This window comes from Helianthus annuus, chromosome 14 (genome assembly GCF_002127325.2).
Source record: "Helianthus annuus cultivar XRQ/B chromosome 14, HanXRQr2.0-SUNRISE, whole genome shotgun sequence".
Lineage (NCBI taxonomy): Eukaryota > Viridiplantae > Streptophyta > Magnoliopsida > Asterales > Asteraceae > Helianthus > Helianthus annuus.
This window is the reverse complement of record NC_035446.2, coordinates 128,353,969-128,373,988: the sequence shown is the minus strand read 5'-3', so window position 1 is coordinate 128,373,988 and position 20,020 is coordinate 128,353,969. Positions and strand designations below refer to the sequence as shown.

The window sequence follows — 20,020 nt, the reverse complement described above, 5'->3', positions numbered from 1 at the left end:
AGCAATCCCAAACACCCTCAGAACAGATAATAGCTGAATCAAAACACAATAAATAAAGGAATAAGCAGTTAGTTCTAATTAGTCGTTTCAACATTCGTTTCAACACCCTCAGTAATGTTCTCTTTTCCATTAAGTTTTGTTTGTATATGTAATTTGTGTGAAGAGGATGCACATGGTAAACAAGGCTTCCTGTATAAAAAAGCATTCTCATTGCCATATTTAGATTATAGATGTGTGCTTGCAACTCTCATGTCTGTCCAAAAAAATGAAAAAGCATTTCGACCATTAAACATAAAAAAGTAAAGTCATGTATAAACTTTATATTTCCATATTAAGATTCGCAATTATTAAATGTAGTCACCTTAATATCAATATCTATAAATAAAATAATAATAATAATAATAATAATAATAATAATAATAATAATAATAAACGCATTAAGCTACTAATACATATTTGTACTTTAAAGAGAATAAACGCATTTGTATTGAATAGCTTATAAACATGAATAAAAGGCGTAGAAAGTATAAAAAAATAGCTTAATGGTGGACACATGCCCATTATTACTGTTCACAAGGTTATATTATTAATAGATAGTATAATATAATATAATTGTGAAATACTCCTCCAACAAATATATACATACATGAGCACTGATAAGCAAAAAATAATAAAATTATAATATTCTCTTATGCAAATTTTACACATTACTAGCTTTAAAACAGTAATTATATACTTTGCAAGATCTACGCGAAAATAAACCTTTCATCCCAAATAAAACTTGGAATTTGTTATTGAACTAGCAGGAATGCCCACACTACGTTGCGGGGTTTCGGTCAATATCTATTTTGTTTCAGTATACCAACCGAAAGAAATATGCTCAAAAGAATATCGACACATGTTTTACATTGACCGAAAACCATAAAAATAAATTTAAATTGGATAGCGAGAGGAATTGATTTTAAATTAATTGTAAATGGAAACGTAAATGCTATGTTAATATAGCTTTAATGAAAAGAAACCTAAAACTAAAACACTAAATATAAAGAAAACTAAAAAATAAAAATAATAAAGTCCAGAAAAAAATCAAGAAAGAAACAAAAAAGTTAATAGGATAAAAGCACTATTCACGTAACTTGCTAATTGTAATTTGCGTTAAGGCATAGACCAACTGGAAACATACATAAAAATAAACATGAAAACAAATTATATTTGACACATATTTCCGAAGAAAATTTACGTCGAATCATAAACCAACTTAAATTTATACCGACGCGTGCATAAAAATAAGTACGTAAGAAAATAGTTACGGCGTGTTGTGACGTGTCGAAATGTAAAGTGACTCGAATTTATAGCGTTTAATGAAAACGTATTATATTTTACTCGACGTATTTCTGAACAAAATTTACGTCAAAACATAGATCATTTAAATACGTACATAAAAATAAGTATGAAAACATATTATATTTTAACCGGCTTATAGAAAAAAATTACATCAAAACGTAAACCAACAGAAAATGTACTTAATAATAAGCATAAGGAATCTATTATATTTGACTCAACTTATTAACGGTAAAAATTTACGTCTAAACGTAAATCAATTTAAATTTATATAAACGCGTACATAAAAATAAATACGTAAAGCTTGATTACGTATTTATCCCCCCCCCCCCTCAACCCAATCAATGTTTCGGTTAGAAGTGTAAAATTTCTGATTTTTCATATGCAAATTTTATAGGATTGTCCCCCCAATTATTTTGGCTAAATATTTATACAATATATAAATTGAGTCCCATGACTTTCCGCCCTCTCGGAATTTTTGGTCAAGCTCCGCCACTGGAGTTGAATCGGAAGCAAATCATCCATTTTCGGTCATAGTCGCTTTTCAAGTTATGGTATGATCCGTCGTTGGCAATCAGCCAGTACGTAAGATGTTTTTTAAATTTTCCCTATTGATCTGTCTTTTTGGTTCTTATTTGATTTCGTCGGTAGTATTCATGTGTGTAGTAGTGAATTCAAAGACAAAAAGATAAATTATCGTAACAAATATATACTATATGATAAGCACAGCATGAACAACAAAACACACCAAATTAATTAGTAGATACTAATTAGATACTATCTTAATCATAAGCACACCATTAAACAATAAAACACACCTAAGTTAACATAAGATATTATATAATAGTAAGCTAAGAAGATCAACTCTTGACTCTTGAATATATAATTAGCTGGTTTAGAGTACTAGTGGCATCTTGAGAAGCTTGTTCACCAGCATCTTCATCTTCTCTATGAAAAACCCTAAAACCCTGGACCAAAAGCTCCAATGATCATGGTAAATATATCCTCTCGATGATAAGAGAATTTTATACCCATCAGTACTATCACCATTAATGCTCCAAGCAAGCTCCGTGAACTCACCCCAGAAGCCCCCTTCTTGTTTTGCACTTACCCCCTCCAACTTGGTCACACTGGACATATCTTTACCCATCACCCCTCTCACCGGAGACTTGAACATGAACTGCATGTCACCCACCGATAAATTAACCGTATCGCGGTGCAGGTCAACTGTGAACTCTCCCGTGCCTTGGTTTAATGTGTACGATTTTACGTCTAGTGAACGATGGATTGCAACAAGGATGTATTTCTCTAGGATGTGGTTAAAGGTTGTTGTGTCGTCGGTGACCGCAGTGGCAGTGGTGAAGAGTAGCAGGGAGATGAAAAGGAGTATCTTCGCCGGAGATGACATGTTTGACAGAATTGAATTGAAGTGGAATATGGTGAAGCTGGTATGATCATGTGGGTTGTTGGTAAGTGGCTGTTTAATTTGTAGACCAAAGGTAAAAAGTGTAAAAGTTTATGCATGTTCCAATGATATGATTAATTGCTAAAAATATCAAATTAGTACAACTTAAAGACAAATAAGTGGTCCTCTATGGTATCGGCTTATTTTTCACCAAGAGAGCTAGGTTACTATTATTTAGAAAACTAAAAATTGATACAGTATATAATAAATATGTAACTTTGACCAGGTCCTTTTAAATCCATATGACATGATGATCCTTTTTCGTGTAGAGTTTGCCATGACGAACTTTGAGAAGGCTAAATCCTATACCGTCATGTAGCTGGATGTCGTCAACTGTCCAGACAGACGTGAAAGATTTTCGTTGGTTCCCTCCGAACAACAACTACAAGAACATGGTGATGGTCTTAATTTGTTTGTGGAACATGCATAACGCACAACAATACCTAAGGTTATGTATAATATAATTTGCTTGTACTTTTCTCTCAATTTCGGATAGAAAGTAACATTTATTTTTTTTTTAAAAAAAGGTCTCTAGACAGGTATGTGACATTTGAATATTTAACCTTATTATATTATATAAAATAAGAATGTATGGAATGCATCATTATTAATTAGTTTACGATTATCAATTGGGTGGGGATCTATATACAATTATACAATAAGTTTACTTGGCATAATAAGCTTAAATCAGAAGGTTTCTTAACAATGGATGGTTAAACTATGTCATAATAAACGATTTTGCAAAATATTATGATATAAGCCAACAATATAATACAAGCTAATTCTATAACAAAAGCTCACTAAAATTTTGAACAAATGTCTATGTTTGTAGTGAGAGATAAAGTTTGATCTTTTCAAATATTCTTTAGTTTTTTTCTCTCTTCTTCAAATATCGACCAACTATCCCTAGACACTGTGCATCTAGATGGGAACTTAAACATCGAGTTTCAAATATCGACTAACTTTCCCTATACATTGCGCATCTAGATGGGAACTTAAACATCTAGTTTAACTCCCATACAAATTCCCTAAGTCACACGTCTTCGAGCAAGTAGACTTCTACAATTTTCTTTTCTAAAATTATAAGCTGAACTATCAGTACTTTAACCTGATATTTTAGCCATAAAAACTTAACATGGATTGTTGTCTCTTATTTCTTAGGATGCAATGAATGTTTGCTCAATTATTATTTGCCACAACCTGACAAATATGGGTCTTAATGAACTACTATAACTCACTAAACTATGTAACAAATATTTTGTTCTAAAGCATCAATTTCAAGGCATATGAATCTTAATAAACAATTATAACTCACTAAACTAAAGTGGATCGAGTTCAACCAGTTTATCAATTTTAGGATTCAATACACGATTTGAATTATTAGGCTTAATGATTTGACTCGGGGTTTATTTCAAGCCGTTCATGTAAAGAACACGCCGAGCTAAACCTTTTATCTATATATTTTTTATTTTTAACTAGTGGTATTCCTTGTCGCGCGTTGCGCGACATTTAATTTTTAAATTTTTCCCGTCTTTCTAAAAGGTAAGAACTACAATGAAACGAATCGAAGTCAGCCAAAAAGAAATTGTCACAAGAGTTCACTTAATAACAAAAGCGAGTATTCAACTAAAGTGTAAATCATGCACATAATCAAATAGCAAATCCTGCACATATTGGATGTCTGATACTTAAAGTAGCAAACTGGATGAATGGTAAAAAGTTGTAACCGGGCCACTTCTTTTTTTGATGAATGAAAGCTGGTTGTGGATCAGGCTGGCGACTTATTGAACCTGAATGTATTAAGTTAATGGATATGGCTCGGTGTTGTGGCTCTTTAAATCCATCCAACGATACAATATAAAGATATTGATAATATATCACGCGAGGCAAACTAAACAACCAACCACTAAGCCGAAGCCCTAAACACATCAAGTTACCAAATCCAAATCAATATATACATACAATACCAAGTTCGGATAAAGGGGGAAAGGCCACCAATAACGAACTGCCACGTGGCAAAAAGAATCCCTATTCCCATATACTATGTCATCAAGAAGCTAATAACAATTAAAACTTAAATAATTGCACATATAAACTTCTAGTTCACCTTCAAATGGCAGCCACTACAGTCCATAATACAAACATGAGGACAAGATAATTATAAAAAAAGATCTAGAAAGTGTTTGCTGGTTCAGTTGGACCATACAAATATAACCCGTTACCCAACCCACTCATCTTGCAACCCCTAATTTTTAGGTAATCAGGCAATGTGTATATATCCTAATATCAAGAATAATCTGGTGATGTTAGCAAAATGATTTACATGTTCATTGTGTGGCAGATACTTCCCGTCATAAAGCCACCACCACGTGATCCTTCCCATCCACGCCTTTCACTTTGTCAGAGACTTTAATCTAAGGTCAAACTAAAGAAACAACCTGTGAGTTCATAAAATGCAGGTCACAACCGTAGACTTCTAGGGATTTCTAATAAAAAAATGGACAGAAATGAACAATTACTTGACTTACATGAGAAACAAAAGCCAAGCAAACCCAAATGTGGAAATCTATTTCAAACCATGCCTAGCATATCAAGAGAGAAATCATAAGAGCCAACTAAAGCATATATTGTTCGCTAAGTGTTTGTTATCTATGTGTTTTTATATGAATTTTGCAATCTCGACCATTCTATGTGCTACCGATCATTATTTTGGTGTACCATGTCGGTATAACGCACATGGCGCGTATAATGCCTAATACTAATCAAAATGAGATAATAGTGTTTACCTTGCAAAGGGTAGTGAGGGGATGACTTTGTGGTGATACAAAATATAGCTAATTATTGCCACCCTTTCAACCTACAAAACAATGTAGCTATTCAAAAATCTTCAATTAAGAACGTCCACCTGATCCCAAGAGGCAAGAGATCCAAAGTTAGTCTATGATTTGAGTTTGATGTGGCAGAAAGTAATGCAGTGGCTAAGTTATTAGGAACTGGGTAGTATTACATTTAGCATACCTGTTCTAAAAACCAACCACATTTTTATAAAACTAATGTTAGCCTATATAAAAAAAACATGAAAACTGGCATTAAAATTTTTATCTTAGAAACAATCTATCGCCACTTACTTACTTGAATGGGTCGATTCAAGTTTGTATATTATATATCTAATGGTTCAAATGGCTAAAAAAAGTTGGAGAAAAACTCAGCTAAAAGAATATGTCGAATGTCATACAATGTGTTTTTAAAACATAAAATCTCCTACGTTTTATAAAGAAATTGTACACCAGAAAGATCAGCCAAACCCAACCAGACCCGACCCTACCCTACCCTGAAGTACCCGTTTTAAACAAAGAACTTTAAATCTCAACCCAACCGATCCATCTTGACCTGTATCAAAAAAAAGGGACTTGTTCTGACCTGAACCCATTTAGACCGAATGTGACACAAAGTGTACTTCTAATACATAAAATCTCCAATATTCTCTTTAAAAATTTCAACACCAAAAGGACCAACCCACCTGGAAGTACCCGTTTTAAATCAAGAGAAAGTTTGGACCAATCCAACTGACCCGTTTTGATTTGTAGCAAAAAGGACCCATTGTACAAACACTCTAGGCAACTTTTGAGCTTTCGCAAAATGCAGCCAAAAACATGCCAACATTTGTACAATCCAAATAGAGAAATTAATTACCGAATACCGATTATATTATGTTACTTAGATTATTAAACAAAAATGTAAAGTAGCTCACTATTTACCTTTGTTGAATCAAATGAAGCAAATTCGATCCACATCTTCTTAAGAGGAGGCATGGGTGAAGCTTTTAAGGGGTGGGAGGGGGCGGCCGACCCCCCGAACTTTTCCCTCAGTAGTGGAGAGTATGTAGTTTTCGTATAGAAAATTTTTTTATATACGTTTTCAACCCCCAGTTTTATAGAAATTTTTAGGTCCGATGACTTCCGCCCCCCGGGTCAGAAATCTCAAGCTTTGCCACTAAGAGGAGGCCCCACATCACTAAATAGCTGCTTCAAATGTCCACATGTAGGGTTCATAAGTTCATTAACAGTTATCAAAAAGCGACGTGCAATTCAAAATACATGTGTAAGATCCGAAATTAAAGACCTGCACATCGGTGGGAAGGTTTGTCACCTCGAAGTGGGCTCTTAACCATTTGATCAGAACTTCTGGTCCAAACATTCCAAAGGTTTTTTGTTTGTTTCATTAGAAAATATTAGAAAACCAACTATTATTGGGAAAATGTTATACCTGGTACCATTAAGTGGAAGAAAAATGTCATATTTCAATATTTCATAACAAATCTTATCTGTTTAGAATGTAAAAAGTTTTTGTTAGATGGTGCTATTAATGTGCTATAACATTTCCCTACTGACAAAAACATAGCTTTATAATTTGTTGAAGTGAAATAGATGGAGGATCAAGATTATTACAGATTATTACACAAATTACCAGTAATGAATAAACCATTCTACCTATAATTCCTCTTCACCTGCAATCTAACAAACTACTTTGTTTGTGTCATAACCTTTCTCAGTTGAAACATTGAAAGTGACCCAACCTGAAAACACAATCATATGAGATGAAAAATCGAAAGATATTTACCTCAAGACATTTTTGCATATCCTGTTGAGTATGCGATCCTTTGACAGACTAAAATCATAACCTGACATAAACACAAATTATGAATAATAATTAGTTACTAAATCACGGGAACCTTAAAACTTAAATAGGTTCCAAACATATGCTGTATCCTCTCTCTCTCTCTCTCTTTCTCTCTCTCTCTCTCTCTCTCTCTCTCTCTCTCTCTCTCTCTCTCTCTTCTTAAACCTATCGATCAACGAATTCTCTTGTCGCTCTAACTCCCCTATATCTCTTATAATAACCACAGACAGTTGAGCAAGCTACTTTAATGTGATAAACCTAAAATGAAAGTTATATCCACAAACAAAAATCGTCCAACACACATTGTTGTTCAAAACATCCCCAAACCTAGATGAATCCATAACCATTTTGTTGCAGTCCTTAAAATCTATTTTGCAGTCAATCAAAAGCTCAAGCAAACCGTTGTCTATCTTATGATATTGATCTGAGTAAACCTCTTAAAACTTCAACTAACAATCAAAATCATATTCAGTACTAAAAATCTAGTACACACTGCCATTCAACAAAATCCTCAACCCTATATAAATCTGTAACATTTTGGTTGTTTTTCTTAAACCTATATCGCCATCAGTCCATAGCTCAAGCAAATCTTTTGCATAAAATTTATGTCGCCTTTCACATCTAACTCAAGAAAAGTCAATGGCAGAAACCCTAAACCCTTGTAATCTAAGAATCCATGTACACATGATAAGCAGAACGATGAGTTCATATAGTTAATTACCTTCATTTGAGATTAAGAAAACTCACATGACTCCTAATAGAAAACCATGAGCAACATTAGGTGTATTTCATATAGCAAAACGATTCAGATTAGAGATGTAGGTTGCTGGTCTTCCATGATACAATTGAAAAGGAAAAAGATTGATACAATCAATTTGCAAGAGGAACCACCAAGCTAAGCCAATCACCTCCATGAGCCGGCCAATCCACCATCCAAGATGTAAGCTGGTGACCGGATAACAGCCGGAACCCTAATCTGGCCGGAACCTGAACAAACATCGCCGTTAACACCAGATCCAACCAAAAAGGATGTTGCATGACATTGATCTACTGATTTCATGACCAAATCGGAGGTGATAAAGTTACCGGCATTGTTTGCTCAATGTGGGACCACCGCACTCGGCGGAAAGCGGTATTACCGCAGTTGCTCCACCACAGCTTGGCCGCTCTCGCCGGCGTGCCCGACGCTCTATCCTTTCCTTTGACGATATCTCTGGGCAACTGAATCATCTTTTTTTGTTTTTTCAATTGGAAGAGTTGTGGGTTGATGTTGTTTTGATGCGTGGCACAAGGTTTTAACGTGAATAAAACACGTGGGCTCAGTTGGCCCAATGAATATGTGTCAGGGTTTCTGCACTATTCATTCACTTCTAAATTTAATAGATGTTAATTAATGTTAATGTTAATAGATGTTAATGTTAATGTTAATGTTAATTAATGTTAATAGATGTTAATGTTAATGTTAATGTTAATATGCAGTTATGTAAATAAATATAAGAGTAAAGTATACGATCAAAATTTTGGATTCGTTCCCAAGCTTTTCAACCAACAAATTTAAAGGTTTTAGCACAAGTTAGAGACTAAATACGTTACCAAATGCAAACCACAGTGACTTTCCATGTACTTTTGGAAAAGTTTGAGACTAAATGCATTACAAATTTCAAACCACATGGACAATTTGTGTACTTTTGGAAAGCTAGGGGCCAAATCCAAAATTTTGGTAAACCACAGGGATCATCCGTGCACTTTACTCTGTATATAATAATCATAAACCATCATCAACTTCAAATTGCCAATGAGTTGGTGGTGGAGTGGTAAGGGTGAGACTTGGTGTTCTAAGTGACCCAGGTTTAATTCTTGCCCTCCCCATTAATTTCTGCGACACCTGGTGATGATGGGAGAATAGGTGAGTAGGCGGCGATCGCTAGTTCGATCATTGAACTAAGCGAGTTTTACCTTACCGCACTGTCGTGCTTTCAGGCGAGTGTTCATGGGCTTCGGACCTAGGTGAGGGTTTTCCCCGGTTCGGAGGCGAGTGTATCTCGATGTGGTGAATTTTGCCAGTAACCAATTTTGAGGATTCGTTGGCACTTAAAAAAAGAGTGAATTTCAAGTATTGTCCTTTATCTTTATACCCATTTTCAGGCGTTGTCCTTTATGTTCAAAATTGACGAGTTTTGTACTTTATGTTTTCAAATCATACACGTTTTGTTCTTTAGCTCTAACCCAGTTAGATTTTTCTGTCAAATCTGGTCATGTGCAATGCACATGAGGGTAAAATTGTCTTTTCACCCTATTCTTTAAAAATACATATAAAAGAAAAAAGTATTATATATCATAACAAAAGCTCTCTTCTTCCCCAAATTAATCCCATTTCAAAACCCTAATTTCACTTCAACAACCTACAACAATTCACACCCAATTACGAATAGGAACATTTTTCATCCATAGAGTTTATTCCAATTTTTGACACCTCCCTAACGTCACCCGAAACTTTTTGACCGTTAGTCTGACTAACGGATCACCTAATTTCAAAACAGGTTAAAAAAACTAACGAAAAACCATTTGTTTACATTCAAACCACAACTAAAAGTAGAAAATAAAAAATCTTTAATTATTTTATATTAGTAAAAACAATATTTAATAAAAGAATATTTCCCAAATTAAACAATTCACACTTTATTCTCTTCTTCTTATTATTATATATTTATTTATTATTTATTAAAATTGTTTATTGTATAAATCTAAGGTTTGGTATGTTATTTGATTTATGTATTTTCATAACTTTCTTGTGTACCTGAACCCTAATTCAATCCATTATATAGTATAGATAAGTATCATTCATCAAGCGCACAATAAACCCTTTAACCTCCTTCAACCTGCGACGTTGAAGTCAATGGCGGAACAGTTTCCACCAGAAATTATATACACAATCTTGTCAAGATTGCCGATCAAATCATTGGCTCGTTTCCGGTGCGTATGCAAACCATGGCTCAAATACATCAACGATCCGTACCTTCAAACCATTCATGTCCAAGAAGAACCCACGCCAATCATGTTCCAAAAATCTCCGTATTTTAATCACATGAAACAATGCGAAATCAGTTTTTTTGCGTCTAGTCCGAGGTACTACGACAGTGAGAAAGGACCCCGTTTTGGATTTTTGTTTTACGGGTTCGTGCCACAAGACCCTGGTTCTAGGTTCATGCAATGGGCTAACCCTGGCCTGTTATAAAAAACGCTTCCATGACATCTTCCTTATGCTTATAGACCCTATTAGAAAAGAACGCTACAATTTGCCACCCATCAAGATTAGTCCTCATATGAGCATGTTCAGTCGACACGAGGCAGCGGGGATAGGTTTTGATGATTCCACCAACACTTTAAAGACGGTGTTTGTTATTCTTAAAGAGCCGTTACTCTCGTTACAATACATTAAGCCACAACTATGCACCATGGTTCATTACTCGAGGTCAAGCTCATGGCGAGAGATGGCGCAAATCCCAATAAGCGGTGAAGGTGTATTTGCGCATGGACGTTTGCATTGGTTGGCTAGTCGTCATAAGTTTTGGTCATACAAAGATGGAAGAAAAATAGTGTGGTTTGATGTGAAGTTAGAGAAATTCGGGTTAACAGACACTCCTAAGCTAAAAGGGGGCGGTCGGGAAGTTACCTATGAGCAGTTGGTTGATCTAAACGGTGAAGTTGGAATTGCGTATAGGTGTAATGACATTCATATCAAGTTGTGGATATTGAAGCCGGAAGGATGGGTGTTGCGTTGTTGGTTTGATCTTGATCTGTTGCCGGATTATGTGTTGGTTTCGGGTTGTTTGAACAAAGATGGGGACATATTGTTGGCCTCCAGTAGAGGGGATCGGTTGTTTGTTTATACTCAGAAAAGTTGTAATTTGCGACAAGTTGATTGGGATGATGGACGTTTAGCAAATATCCGCATCTACCGAAGCAGCTTCTTTTCGATCCACACAAGTGCTGGTTCGATTAAAAACAAAATATAAATTCTTGTTTATGTTTCCTCGTATCTACTACAATTATCTCCATTAGTTTTCGAGTTAACCTAAAGAAATTAACAGAAATAAATAAAACCGATACTAAATCAAAGCAATCATATACAGTACATGTGATTCGAAACCATCATAATGTACACGACGAATAGAAAACTTTAGTCGCAAGCCAAACGCCTCATATAATCATCTTCTATAAAAAAAATATTGTATGTTAAGTTAGCAAGTAATTGGCAAAGCCTTAAAAGTTAAAGTGGAGCTCCCTTTGAATGACACCGGCACCAAACTAGCCCAAAGTGCCGCCGTCCACTGGTGATAGCTAGGTTTTCCGTGAATGGCATGTGTCATCTTGTGGTTGGGTGAGATGTGAGATCTACTTGTACCTTTTTAGTGTTCTGGCCGACTAACGAGGCGCCGTATAGACCGGTAGACCATACTTGTCATCTTGATTGGTTGGTTTTTGCTTGATTCTTTTGCAAATAGAGAAAGTCAATACCTGTTATGCTAAAAATTATAAAACTTACTAATAGCTCGTTCTTCACATTTTTTTAACTCAATACGAAAAAATGTATAAATGTTTTTAACAATAAACTTGGTAGGGACAGGGGAATTTTAGGCAAAATAATTGGCGGGGGCGGACCATATAATTTTAAAATTTTTGGACGAAAAATCGGAAATAGTACACTTCTAATCGAAACATTTGGGGGGGGGGGGGGGGGTGCACCCCCGTCCCTTAAAAGCTACGCCACTGCTTAGTCTATTGCGAAATAAACCACTGTTATGGCATCTTTCTTGCAATAATCAACCCTCTTAGTAATGGTTCGATTCATTTGTAGCAACAGGGATCGGTTTTAATGATTCCACCAACACTTTAACAACGGTGTCTTATTCTTGAAGAACCAGCGATGTTACCATGTGCCATGGTTCATTACTCGCAGAAGAGCATGTGGCGAAAGAGCATGTCTCCTTATCTTTTTCCATTGGGATCAATGACAATATTTTTGGATACTTCAAGGGTCAGCGTGGCCTTCGACAAGGAGATCCCATGTCTCCTTATCTTTTCACTCTTGTCATGGAGGTTCTTACATCAACTTTACAACGAGCAGTTTCACTTGATTCCTCTTACCGGTTCCACAACAAATGCGAGAAGCAAAGGATTGTTAGTCTATGTTTTGCTGATGACCTTTTCTTATTTGCTAGAGGAGATGCGGATTCAGCTAGAGTGATAATGAAGTCTTTGGATACTTTCAAGCATATGTCTGGTTTAGTTCCAAGTATGTCGAAAAGTACCGCATTCTTTTGTAATGTGTCTAGCAACGTGAAACTGGCCATCAAGTCCATTATTCCATTCGAAGAAGGTAACCTTCCGATCAAGTATTTGGGTGTTCCGCTAATTGCGACAAAGCTGATGTACAAAGATTGTAAAGTTTTGGTGGAAAGAATTGATAAACGCATGTCTGATTGGAAAACAAAATTCTTATCGTTTACGGGAAGGCTACAGTTAATATCCTCAGTTTTATCTTCCTTATATACGTATTGGGCCTCGGTATTTATACTTCCGATGCGTATTATAAAGGAGATAGAGAAAAGGATGAAGGGGTTTCTATGGTGTCAAGACTCGCTCATGACGGGGAAAGCAAAAGTTTCTTAGAAATCAATATGTATGCCTAAATCAGAAGGTGGATTGGGCATTCGTAGTGTCTTGGATGTAAACAGGGCACTAATGGCTTTCCATATTCATAGCATTATATCTCGAAGGAGGTCGCTGTGGGTGGAGTGGGTTCGGCTAAACAGGTTAAAGGATAGATCGTTTTGGGACATTCCTGATTCGAAAAATGCGTGTTGGAGCTGGCGGAAATCATTACAAGTTAGACCGGTTGTTAGACAATTTTTTTGGACTAAGATTGGTAACGGAGAGAGCACGTCTCTTTGGTATGATAAGTGGTGTGAAGCTTGTCCCCTTAGTCGCTACGTGTCGCCTAGACAAATTTCTCGGGAGGGCTTGTCCATTTACTCGAAAGTGGCGGATGTCGTTAGTGTAAATGAGTGGCGTTGGCCTGAAGCTTGGAGAGATTTGTTCCCTATTCTATTCCGGTTAGAACCAATCCAATTACAAAGTAATAAGGCTGATTTGATTGTTTGGAAAGATGCGGATAATAAGTTGGTGCCGTTCACCACTAAACTTGCATGGGATGCTATCAGAAGACGCCAGGATCAGGGTCAGTGGGCCAAAGCGGTTTGGACCTCATTTTGTATTCCCAGGCATGCGTTTCATTGCTGGTTGGTCTTTAGAAGGAAGTTATGGACACAAGATCGGATCAGAAAGGTACAAATGCTTTCTACCGGGTCAATGAATATGATGTGCTGCCTTTTGTGTTTTAAGAACTTGGAGTCTCACTCTCATCTACTCAACACAAGTTTGGAACTCGTTAAAGAATAGAGCGGGTATAGAAAATGTTCCAGGCCGATGGGAAGATATAGCGGAATGGATGGTGATGAATGCGACAGCGAAGTCCGTTAAAGCTGTTATTGGAAAACTTATGGTGGCAGCTGCTACTTATTTTGTCTGGCAAGAAAGAAATTCAAGATATTTTAACAATAAGCTGCGGCCACCGGAGCAACTAGTTGAAGTAATATCAGAGACGATCCGATTAAAACTGCATTCATTCAGGTACAAATGCACAGATTCAGCTCGTCAACTCCTCAGGGATTGGAAGATTACAAGCATGGAAGTTTTTTTAGCTGGTTAATGTTGTTCTAATGCAGTATAGGACTGATGTCTAGTGATCGGTAGTTAGTATTGTGTTTTTTGGTGGTGTTATCTGGTTTACACTTGTGTGGCATGTCACACTTGTGAACTAGAGTGGCTTTCACTCTACTTGTTTTGTTTTGGTTTTGTTTTATAAAATCACCGGGGTAAACCCTTTACCCAAAAAAAAAAAAAAAAAGCCTGCTTATCCAATAAGCGGGGAAGGTGTATTTGCATTGGTATTCCAATCACGGAAGAAAGTTTGATGTGAAGATGGAGGAATTCAGGTTAACAGACGCTCCCAAACCGAAAGGAGGCAGATGTGGATATTGAAGCCGGAAGAACGGGTGTTGCTGTGTATGTGTTATATAGATCGGTCGCTGGGTTTTTTGAAGGTTTCGGGTTGTTTGAACAAAGACAAAGACGGGGACATATTGTTGGCTTCCGATGAAGGGAACAGTTGTTTGTTTACACACTGTAAAGTCGTGAAGTTGATCGGGATGATCTACGTATAGCAGATATCCAAATGCACCGACGCAGCTTCCTTTCGATCCATGGTATCAACGCAAGTGCTAAGTCGTCTAAAAACAAAATTTAGATAGAGATTGCATTATTCTGTTTATGTTTCTTCCTATCTGCAATCATCAGTTTATCCATAACATGTACTTGAATTTTGTTTTCAATCCAATAGTTTTGAGCCCAAACAGCCCAATTTGCCTAGTTGATCAATATACCAATTAGTATAGCCTGTTGCTTATTACTGTTAAAATCAACTAAAATTCAGCTGGTTTAATGTAAACTAAACCGGATGAGCGATACATTTTTGTTATCTAGTATTCATATACATGATATTATATCCGTAAACCATCTTATTTCCAGCTTTAGTTCTTTAAATGCAAACCAATGGTTTTAAAGAACTAAAAACGATCCAAACCGGAAGCATTTTTAGATGGTTCAGCACACCCAGCCAGTTTGGCTTGCCGAGTTAACCTAAAGAAACTCACAGAAATAAATAAGACCCTGACTAAATCAAAACAATCATATAGTACACAGGCAATTTAAAACCACCATAATGTACACGACGAGTAGAAAACTTTAGTCACGACGCAAACACCTCATATAATCATCTGCGATATAAAAACACTTTTCATCCAAACAAAACAGATCAAAAATGAAGACCGCACTAACTGCCAACTAAACATACATTATCAACGTCATTGATCGCCGATCTGTGTGCTAGAGGGACTAGATCATTCCTGCAATTCATTCAAAGATTTTTCAATAGACGTAGAAGAGTGAAGGAAACGCTTCATTGCATAACATTATATTAAAAAAAAACATTTATATATTAATGAAGCTACACACCCTATTTTTCCTTGTTAACACCGTGAAATTGTCTTCCAGCTTCAACTGCTTCCCTGTAAGATGACAAGAACATAGCCCCATCAGAGATAGTACACAAAAAACGATTTTATTTCTATCCACGACATCCAAAATACCCGATAATAGAAAACAGAAAGAAAAGAATAAATGAGATCAATGACCAGATTCTATAACCAATCATCGGAATGACCAGTTCAACGATTCACCCATATAAAGTGTTATAGTTATATGTAATGTTCTTTTCCGTATGTCACTAATTAAATAGTTTCATACACTGAAATACAAAGGTTATGTGATACTTCTACCATTTTACAGAAACTAACAGACTGTTTTGTAACAATATAAGAAATGTGTAGGTAATTAGAACATTGCCTGAAAGCATGTACAAGTTCCATATTTTCAGGGTCAAGCTTAACACCCTCATAAAACGCATTTGCTGCTTCATCAAATTTCTGCAACAGAGAGAGAAAATAATGGTATTAAACTTTAGATTAAAAAAACCAGAGTAAAATGTCATTTTCGCCCCTGAGGTTTGGCCAGTTTTGTGGCTTTCGTTCAAAGGTTTGTTTTTCCGCATCTGGATCCAAAAGATCTGAAATCTTGCCATTTTCATCTGGCTTGTTAACTCTATCCATTTTTCTTCGTTAAGTCAGGGGTATTTACGACTTTTTTGTTAACTTAAAAGACTTCATTATCGCAGGAACACGAACAGTTACAGAAGATACCCTTTAAGTTAGCAAAAAAACTGAAATACCCCTGACAAAACAGAGAAAAATGGATGGAGTTAACAAGCCGGATGAAAATGACAAAATTTCAAACCTTTTGGATCCAGATGCGAAATAACAATTCTTTGGACGAAAGCCACAAAACTGGCCAAACCTCGGGCGAAATTGACATTTTACTCAAAAAACTAAGAAAAATATTTTAGATTAAATGAAGAACAGTGCATGCCTGCATCAAACGCAAAGCTGAACCCTCTCTATACCAAGCTTTCTGCCAGTTGGGTCTCAATTCCCTACACGCTTGTGCATCAGTTAACGCCCGGTCAGCTTGCCCAAGGCGCATCCAACAGAGACTACGATTTGATAACAACGTAGCGTCACTCGGGTCAAAATCAATTGCCTGTTTCATGACCAGCATGAAAAGATTAGATTTTAAAAGCAAACAATATCCTTTTGATTTGTTATAAAAAAACATACCTGAGTATAAGCATCTACAGCTATCTGATATTCCTTCCGTCTGAAAGCATCATCTGCTCTTGATTTGGCTTCAGCAGCTTTTTTCTTTGCTTCCGCTGACACCTGCAAACATGACCAACACTTTAATGTCATAACGAAAATGAACTTCTGTTATTTACAAGCTTAGATTTATACTAAAACAATCTTTAGTGTTAAAGAAAAAAGACAAAATGATACCTTAGGTATTTCTTTGGTTGAAACAGTAGCATCACTTGGCGAATTGGTTGGAATATCTCTTGTATTTCTTTCTACTTCCTAAAAGAATTACCTCAAAATGTGATTAATTAACACCACACGATGATACCATTTGATATATGCCGAAACATACATACATATATTTAAGTACCTGTTCTTTAGCACCTTCGGACTGCATATGGTTGATTAAACCATCAACTGTCCAATCTTTAACGGTTTCCACTTGAGATGATAGTGGTAAAAGCATCTCAACAGCAGCCCGGTTACCTCGAGCAGCTGCAACTTGTACAGGCTTTAAGCCATCCTAAAATAGCAAGAGAATAAAAGGAGCCGATATTTTTAACAAATGGGGACCAAAAAAGTGACAGTGAAGTAGTAGCTACTAACAAATGGTTAAAAAAAATTGAATTTCTAAAAATAAGAGTGGCTACTTTCTTAAGGCTCACCTCATCGGTCATATTGGGATCAGCGCCAGCTTTAAGCAAGCATGTGATCAATTCTGAGTTACCAATATCAGCGGCGATATGTAGTGGGGTTGCTCCACCAGCAATAATATTTACTTTAGCACCTGCCTGTAGTCCAACACAAATAGATACTACTAACTAACACTTGACAAATAAACCTATGATGAACACTTGAAGTTTAAATATAGGCACGACACTGCATTTTGAGATATGATGCATAATTATAGTTCTTACATATAATAGCTTAGAAAGAAACACTCGTCTAGCTAGGGTGAGTAGTAGACACATATACAGTCTGATAGTAGAGAAATGGGTGTACCTGAATTAACAGCTCTAAACATTGGAGTGAGCCTGCAGCTACAGCTGACAGCAAAGGAGTAATGCCATCATCAGTTTCAATATTAGGCTGCAAAACAATCACCACGGTTTAATAACTTGTAAATACATGTGTAAACACATATCATATATATATTATATACTACATGCAACATCATAAAACGGGTTCGTGTTTTTGTGTCCCAGTAAAGAGTTCTTGTAAACTTTCTTCATCTTCTCATATCTTTCGTTTTATTGGTTCTATGTTTTTGTGTCCCGACTCCCGATGATAAGTTAGTGTAAAGCAAGAAAGAATGTCATAAAAGGATCCAGTGAAGTCCACTAACGTTTCAAAAAGTCATGAAAAACAGACCCTATAGGATCATTCAACATGTATGACATATCACAGCATGTGGGGATGTGGATTCTATGTTTAGAGTAAACATAACAGAAATTCATAATATGATAATCCCTAATTTAGTTTTATCAAACATCTTTCTGTTCAAAGTAATTAAAGAGATTTACAATGCTAATTTTCTGTCATTCAGAACATTTGAAAGTTGAAATCAATCATTTTCCATTCAACACCAATTCAAGCAATCTCTATTCTCTAGATCATCCAAACTTAATTATTTAACACTGATTTATTCAGTTTTATAAAACAAACCCTAGATATCAAGTATTGTTCTAAGCATCCATGAGATAAATATGATATCCACCTAGCAAAGCTATAACAACACATTAAAATTTCAAAAGAACATAATATATAATACAAAAGAAACAACCATCATTAAAGCCTTACATCAGCCTTGTGTTTTAGTAGAAGTTTTAAAGCATCTTGTTGTCCATGACCAGCAGCCCAAATCAACGGGGTACCAGACTCACTTTGTGAATTAACATCAACACCATGGGAGATCAATAACTCCATCAACTCAATGTGTCCTGCAAACATTTAGTCCCATAAACTCATTCCAAACTTTCCCATAAACGAAATAATATCTTTGGTTTCTTTAGACACACTCATCTTATAATATAACACTTGAATCTAGTCCATCAGTAAAGGCAACATGATATAAGCTAAAACAACTCACCTATTCCGGCAACATGATGCAGAGCCGTAGCTCCTAACTCACTCGATAGCGAAGGATCAGCCCCATGTTCGATGAGGTATTTAGCAGTACTAATATGTCCTTGCCTTGCAGCATGAATAAGAGGTGTCTCACCTAAACCAACGTAAATAATATACTTCAATAATCGTAAAACTTCACTTCTATATTGAATTATTAAATCAAACTTAACAAACAAAGAACTAATTACCATCCTCATCTTTAACATTCACATCAAGTTTCAATTCCTCAAGCAAATACTTGCAAACCTCAGTCTGTCCCTCTCTTGCAGCAAAATGCAAAGCTCCTCGTTTATTCGCATCCTTAACATTCGCCACCGTCTGCGATAATCCTTTTCCATCATCTAACTGTGCAGCTACACCTATCAATTTCACCATAACCATACATACAACATATAAATATCTACCAATAATGAGAATTATTATCTCAATTGATTGTGAAAAAGAAACTTACTCTTCAAGAAATCGAGGTTTCCGGTAACTGCAGCGTTCAAGAACTGTTGAACTTTTTCTCTCACTGAAATCGAAATTGGGAGATCGGTTAGGTGAATAGAGAAGATGTGATTAATATGTATAGACTGAGTGGTGAACCTGCAAGAGCATCGGAAGCATCTGGAGCCATGTATGTTGTAGATCAGAGTTCAGAAGTGTTGCGTTTGTTAAACCCTAAATTGGGGGCTTTCGAGAAGTTAGGGGTTTTATATCCAGACTAAGACTAAGCTAACCCAAACACCCTCTCTAGATACGTCAACGTTTTCATGACCCGTAATTGTCAAGAGTAATTTATCTGTAAATTGCCGTTTTGGTCCCGAGGTTTAGTGCTTATTGTTATAGTTTACAAAATTAAAAGTCTTACAATTTACATACCAAGGTTTTGATGTAATTGCAATCTAAGTCCACTACACTAACTCCATCTACATTCATGTTAAATCCAGATCACATGAGTGGCATGTGCGACCATTTTGGTAATTAATCATCTCAATTGAATGAAAACAAATATGATAGGAATCATAATCAGGTTTATAGTTAATTGTCATTTGTC

At 35.9% G+C, this 20,020-nt stretch overlaps 2 protein-coding genes across 27 annotated transcripts; both read right to left on the bottom strand.

Moving 5' to 3' along the window:
* Window positions 1-2,916: 2,916 nt before the first annotated feature.
* Window positions 2,917-8,768, bottom strand: LOC110903726. Of its 26 annotated transcripts, none has more exons than XR_004879353.1 (8): window positions 8,573-8,768; window positions 8,234-8,473; window positions 7,427-7,487; window positions 6,929-6,990; window positions 6,565-6,828; window positions 5,593-5,663; window positions 5,335-5,388; window positions 4,740-5,244 (listed from the first exon to the last, which is right to left on the bottom strand). XR_004879353.1 is itself a non-coding variant. In XM_022149507.2 (6 exons), the coding sequence occupies exons 1-4, from the start codon at window positions 8,714-8,716 to the stop codon at window positions 5,645-5,647; spliced, it is 303 nt and encodes a 100-aa protein (XP_022005199.1). In that variant the 5' UTR covers window positions 8,717-8,768; the 3' UTR covers window positions 4,740-5,244; window positions 5,335-5,388; window positions 5,593-5,644. The 26 variants fall into 26 exon arrangements, 2 of the variants coding, with proteins under 2 accessions (XP_022005199.1, XP_035839146.1); XR_004879355.1 differs by having other exon boundaries at window positions 6,565-7,072; window positions 8,208-8,240; window positions 8,395-8,473; XR_004879347.1 differs by adding an exon at window positions 2,917-3,188 and having other exon boundaries at window positions 5,130-5,244; window positions 6,565-7,487.
* Window positions 8,769-15,266: 6,498 nt separating this feature from the next.
* Window positions 15,267-19,726, bottom strand: LOC110903728 (poly [ADP-ribose] polymerase tankyrase-2). The gene is made up of 14 exons (XM_022149508.2): window positions 19,570-19,726; window positions 19,433-19,495; window positions 19,170-19,340; window positions 18,944-19,075; window positions 18,655-18,794; window positions 17,857-17,943; window positions 17,520-17,645; window positions 17,225-17,377; window positions 17,056-17,133; window positions 16,840-16,941; window positions 16,592-16,762; window positions 16,013-16,092; window positions 15,623-15,675; window positions 15,267-15,513 (listed from the first exon to the last, which is right to left on the bottom strand). Exons 1-13 carry the CDS (start codon window positions 19,598-19,600, stop codon window positions 15,624-15,626), a joined length of 1,386 nt encoding a protein of 461 aa, XP_022005200.1. The 5' UTR covers window positions 19,601-19,726; the 3' UTR covers window positions 15,267-15,513; window position 15,623.
* Between the last annotated feature and the right edge of the window lie 294 nt (window positions 19,727-20,020).